General features: G+C 40.4%; 1 protein-coding gene across 1 annotated transcript; it reads left to right on the top strand.

Moving 5' to 3' along the window:
* On the top strand, positions 1–2526 carry LOC137956051 (probable xyloglucan endotransglucosylase/hydrolase protein 28). The gene is made up of 4 exons (XM_068803356.1): positions 1–299; positions 423–523; positions 931–1139; positions 1802–2526. The coding sequence occupies exons 1-4, from the start codon at positions 119–121 to the stop codon at positions 2319–2321; spliced, it is 1011 nt and encodes a 336-aa protein (XP_068659457.1). The 5' UTR covers positions 1–118; the 3' UTR covers positions 2322–2526.
* The last annotated feature ends 3860 nt before the right edge of the window (positions 2527–6386 follow it).

Below are 6386 nucleotides of genomic sequence, written 5' to 3'. Positions count from 1 at the left end.
CTCTCCCTATACTTTCATTTCCCTTCTTTCTCTTCTCCCTCTTGTTTCTTTCTGCCTCAGAGCAGGAGGAAGAGGAGAGCTAGAAGAAACGCAGTCAGTATCGAAGAAAACTAAGCAAATGATGGGGTTATGGAGATTTCTCACGGTTTTGTTGACTTGCTTTGTCCTTGCGGCCGCCAGCGTCAAGAACCTACCGGTATCGTCTTTTGATGAGGGGTACACACAGCTATTTGGAGATGGCAATCTCATGCTTCTTCGAGACGGGAAAACAGTACACATAGCCCTCGATGAAAGAACAGGTCTTTACCCCCTGTCTCTCTTGTGTTCTTTTCTTTGACATATAATCTCTTCTGGGGGTGATTCACTTTATTTTTTATTTTTTATTTTCGTTTGTGATGGTTTCGATTCTTGTGGTTTTCTAGGTTCCGGATTTGTTTCTCAGGACCTTTACCTACATGGGTTCTTTAGCGCTTCTATTAAACTCCCGGCAGATTACACGGCGGGCGTTGTCGTTGCGTTCTATGTAAGTCAACCAAATATGTTTTCACTGAACAACTTATTTTCGTCTTCTCCTCTTCTTCTATTAATGATGATTGATGAGGAAGAAGAAAGAGCTTGGTTGTGAGCGCTTGAAGATCGGAGCTTGTTTTTTTTTGGCTTCTACTGGTCCGTTTTATTATTATTATTATCATTGATGATCAAAACAAATGAAATACGAATGCCCAAATATTATGCGGTTCTTTCCACTTTTTTCTCTTCTTTCTTGGTACTGTATTAGAAGAAAAAGGTTGACGATAGAGCTGCGATATAGCAGTGCTGATTCAAGAGTATTGCAGTTCATATATTTATCTTTTCTCTTCTCATTTTTACTGATGGTAGAAAGAGCAAGCCCAATTAACTGAAGTGATACCTTTTCTTATTGCTGCACAGATGTCAAACGGTGACATATTCGAGAAGACTCATGACGAATTGGATTTTGAGTTTTTGGGGAATATTCGAGGGAGGGAATGGCGGATACAGACCAACATTTACGGCAATGGAAGCACAGGAATCGGAAGGGAAGAAAGATACGGCCTCTGGTTCGATCCTTCCGAGGATTTTCATCAGTACAGTATCTTATGGACCCATGATCAGATCATGTAAGAGTTTGGTTTCGGAAGAAAATCTGAAAATGGCCCATATGATTTTGACGTTTTTTACCTGATTTACGAAATATTTTGGGTGGAATTTTGGTTTTTGATGTTGATCGCTTGGCTGTTTTCTAAATGATAGACCTGGGATTTGACCTAGAGTTTTTTTCTTTGAATTCAATCAAACTACTTATTACTGCTAGGTTCCATGATTAAAAAAAAAAAAAAAGAAATTCATCTTTGCTCGTTCTTATCTGATCGTCTTCTCTTTCCAGCCGGTGGCTAGGATTTGGGACTTCAGAGGAACCACGTTGTCGAAATTTGATTTGTTTGATTTACTGCCAATGGATCTCTAAACTATTGATTTGTTTTACCGGACTGCGTCCCTCTCTCAATGGAAGCCACCGGTGTCTTCCTGTCTGGATATTTTGCCATTTTTTAATTTATTTTACTGATGAGAGGGAGTTTTTGCAGTTAGGAATCAAATGACAGCAAATCCTCAAGTCCTGCTTGCTCAATTCATGTTATTTGTTCTAAACTTTCATTCTATTTTGTTAGGCGATTTAATGCTCCACTGTAATGCCATCCTCATCCTGTGTCCTCCTCTGCTACAGTTTTGATGATCATGAGTTTTTATTTTTCATCGATTTAACACGTTTATTTTTTTTCAGATTTTACATCGACGACACACCGATCAGAGAAATAAAGAGAACAGAATCAATGGGAGGTGACTTTCCCTTGAAGCCAATGTCCCTGTACGCTACAATCTGGGACGGCTCCAAGTGGGCTACTTTAGGTGGTCGGTACAAGGTGAACTACAAGTATGCGCCATACATCGTCGAATTCAGCAATCTGATTCTCCGCGGCTGTGCTGTCGACCCGCTCGAACAGTCCCCTCGTTGCAACGAAGAGGAAATCAAGGAACTCTCCTCCCTCAGCCAGACGTTCTCAGTGTCGTCGGAACAGAGAGTGAAAATGGAAAAATTCAGGAAAAAATACATGACATACTCCTACTGTTACGACAGGGAGAGGTACCATCGTGCTCCGCCGGAGTGCGTGATCGACCCCCATGAAGCCGACCTGTTCCGAGGGTCCACTGGGGAGAAATTCGGCGGAAGCCACCGGCGCCATGGGAAGCGTCACCATCGTAGTCACGACGAGCCAGGGCGAAGCCACGATCTGAGCCTGTAATTTTCCGATTAATTTGTCTGGAAGGAGGGGGAGCTTCAGGCTTCAGCTGCTGTTGGTTATTTTTATATTTGTAGATTTTGATTTGTCCGGGTGGGTTGGGGTTTTGTGAATAGAGGAGAAGATTTATTGTGGTTATGGGAGATTATTTATATATGAATTGAAATGCATTCCTCGTCCTTATAATTGAATTATGTATTTGCCACCAGCAGAGATGTATATTTAATAAATGTTGCCGTTGTGAATAATAAGACGATGAAGGTGGTGGCTTTTTATCTCATTTTTTTTTTCTCCGTCAAGGAGGGTGAGCTCATCCATGTTTTCAATAGATGGGGGGTGGCAATTTGGTGAATCTGTTGAGCAAGTTGGTGAGGTCCTTGATTGGATTCATGTAAAAGGGTGTAGTGGAATGGTAGGTTGGTGAGGGGACCTGCAGGCTGCAGGCTGCAGGCACAGAAGAAAGAAAACCACAAAGCTTGCACCAGTTGTTGACATTAATGGCGAAGAACTTGTAATATATAGTTCGTCATCAACGGGCCCGACTCGCTCCTGTACAAGTTTGAACTCTTTTGGAAGTTTCAGAGGATCCTGTAGAGGAGTTTTCGTAATTCGTAATCCGCGTCTGGAGAGAGGCATCTAAAAGAAACCCTAACTATATAACTGGTGGGTGGTCACGGTTGTTTTGTCAAACGCGAGGCGGACAGAAGACGACGATCTTCCCACCCGTGGCTTTGCTCAGACTCCCACATGAAACTTTTGACGAATGCTGCAATTTGTCTGGATAGTCATATCCAGAGTTGAACTCGTGATACAGAGGAGAGAAAAATCAGAGATTGAAGAGAGAACATGGTGAGACATATCCCTCCTCCGCAACAGACATTCCCTTGATAAACTAGTCGAAAATTTCCGCTACGAACAGAAGAACCCTATTAAGACATAAACTAAGGTATGAACTGATCAGAGTCCGTGAGACATTACTTTCGGTAACTTTGTAAAGGAAACGTGCAGAAAAGTTCAGGTTCTGTAGAAGCTAGGAGAAGCACGGAATGGCCGTGCATGACAGACCCCAAAAGGCCGTGCATGACAGACCGCAAAAGGACGTGAATTGAGTATAAAATTAAGCAATTGAAACTAAGTAAATAAGAAAATTTTTTGTTTTTTATGTTCCCCTAGCGATAATTACTACCTAAGTACCTTTTACTAACAAAATTACAAAGATATTAATTGCCTCTCTTTAAACCAAGTATAATACCCAATTACACTTACCCAATATCTCCACAAAAAAATTCTTCTAACTAGATTCTGGCTTTAGTGGGCACTACTTCCCTTCTACATTCAAGGTTTTAAAAAATCTCTTTCAAAAGAAAGTCAAAAAATACAAGAGGGAAAATGAAACTTACACTTTCTTTTTGGAGAGATAACCTTCTTTTAGTGAGATTCAAGCTTCCAATCTTTAAGGACATGGAATGAAGTATTTGGAATTTGATGGAATTAGGAATTCCGAAAAGATATGCAAGGAAATTTGGAATTATGGCAGTTTGGGCACTTCTCATGTAAAGGGTAAAATAGAAAGTTTATGCAAAACATATTTCTTCTAGGCTTTGGTATGCCAATATATGTTGATTGCTTTCATAGGAGTGAGTTTAAGTCCCTATCACTACTGTAAAAAAATGTAGTATATAGGGTTGATTAATCATACCTTTTTACAAATCGATCAATCACCTTTTGTTCATTTTCAGGACTCCATGGATTAACTCATGGAGAAAATGAGAGACAACATATTGGGATAAAACAAGAGGAAGAAAAGGGTTAAGGACTTGTATCCTAATCCTCCCCCTGAAACTCAATTTATAGATGGATAAGATTAAAATATTATAATAATACCCCTAAAATTTAAATTAATTACATCAATGTCATCTCATAACGGGAGAACACTGGTTTGAGTCGCTAGGTGACCTTGCTGGATTAAAATCGACATGTAACTAACTTGGCGGGATCAATCAGCAGTCGTCTTCCCCAAGCGGCGTTGGTGATTGCCGAGAAGAGCGGGATCTTTTCGAACAGAAACAAAGATTTCTTACATTAGAAACAGAAACAGAAAAAATCAATTTGGTTGGGATCTTCCTCCTCCCAAAGTGGCAACCCAACGGCGATACAACCACGAGACAGACTTTTTGAAATAGAATACCAAAATTGAGAGATAATTTATCATGTCGATCGGCATATATGATTTGCTAGTTTTGAGTTGCAGTAATTCTTGACAGTGAATAATTCTCGGAGAGGCAGCAAAGGAATTTTCGTCTTTGACTTGGCATCTATGTGTGTTGCATTGTGCTTCTTCTTCACGTCCATGGAGTCGCCAGAGATTTCATCCCGAATAAGCACTTAAATGATAGGTTGTGTTCTCACTACTCTCCTGAAATGGATACAAGCACATGCCAAGCACTAGAAGACCCAGTTGTTGGAACACGACAAGCTCTTCCGAAAGACATCAAGTTTCGGTATTCCACAAGGGCCTCTTCCAGAAGTTGGGGCTTGGCAGACATAGGAACAACCACCTTTCAAGACCCATCGTAAATGGCTCTGCAACATCCTTCATTCGGATATCTTCCTTAACAAGGTGACTACCACTGGGATAAAAGAGAGGTCGTGTCGTCTTGGGGCAAGGAGTGCAAGGGACACGCTGAACCCAGATGAGTTCATTTGCAGTATTAGTGACGGCGTAGACAGATGTAAGCCAGCTTCCGATTTGAAATTCCATGAGTACTCCGCTTTGCCTGGTCGAACGGGCTCTTGGGCATCGTGGATGGAGACTCCCCTAAGTGACTAGAAGTATCAGAGTCGGCCATTGGACCGCCGGACAGCCGAGGTGGTGAGCTCAGAGATGGTAGCGTTGGGGTTGTAGTAAGGAGTGGCGAATCACGGTGGATGAAATAGACACCAGTCTAGGCGTTAGCTAACCATAAAGGAACGATGTTGAAGAAATGATGCAGAAATCAAATGTAAATGAGGCAGTAACAACCATGACTTCCTAGAGACAACCAAAGGAAGAAGAAAATAAAAAGAAAAAAATTGGAATTCTAAAAAGAAACCATAACTACGAGTCCTAAAACTTAATGCTCTGATACCATGTTGATTTTCAAGACTCTATGGATTAGCTCATGAAGAAAATGAGAGACAAGGAAAAAATAGGAGGTAGAAAAGGGTTATGGACTTGCATCCTAACCCTCTCCTTGAGGCTCAATTTATAGATGAATAAGATTATAATATTATAATAATACCCCTAAAACTTAAACTAATTATATCAACCATCTTTATGTGATGCATCTTTATTTACTATCATGTCAACGGTTGTGGGCCTTCTCCTTGGTCTTATGGACACACTTGGATGTGTGGGTCTTCCTTGGTCATATGAGTTTGGGTCCATCTTCAAACACCTTCCAATGAATATTTTGGAGTTCTTATTGCCTTATTAGATTCTAGGGTTTCATCATTAGAAAGCCTAGGATTTAGATGAAGAGGAGAATAAAAGAAGTAGAAGAGAAAAGAGAGCAAAGAAGGCAAGAGAGAGAGATAGTGGACGAGCTTGGTGAGAGACTAGGGTTTTAGGGGGGGAAAGAGAGCGCGCCTATGACTCTCCCCCTGGATTCGTTATTTATAGATGAGAGGGCTAGATGCCCTCGTACATGAAAGGAAAAAAGGAGCTTAAACATTTACATATTTACAACGTATGCCACTCCTTCAATGAATTACAGACTACCACTCACAATCAATCTTTAGGTCAAGATATATTGAGGTAAAAACCCTTCATCCCATGCAAGAAAATAAATAGTAAAATCATTCCTCAAATAGTTGAAAAATGGAATGAGTTTCACATTGCCCAAGTAAAAGGCAATGCACAAACCATAGAGATTCCTTTCTAAAAATATGGTTAAACCATTTTTTCCTCATAAATCAGCAATAAAATTAAGGGGAAAACTTGAATCAACATACTCTGAATCAATTTATCACCCAAATTTAAGCATTTGTGTTTAACTAGTGAAGTTAATCCATATTCAAATGGGAATC

The sequence above is a fragment of the Aristolochia californica genome, unplaced genomic scaffold (assembly GCF_029961685.1).
Source record: "Aristolochia californica isolate CCGP_79_NKW_82.1479 unplaced genomic scaffold, dmAriCali1.0.hap1 SCAF_2, whole genome shotgun sequence".
Classification (NCBI taxonomy): Eukaryota; Viridiplantae; Streptophyta; class Magnoliopsida; order Piperales; family Aristolochiaceae; genus Aristolochia; species Aristolochia californica.
The sequence above is the reverse complement of the archived record's forward strand: the minus strand, read 5'-3'. Positions and strand labels throughout refer to the sequence as shown.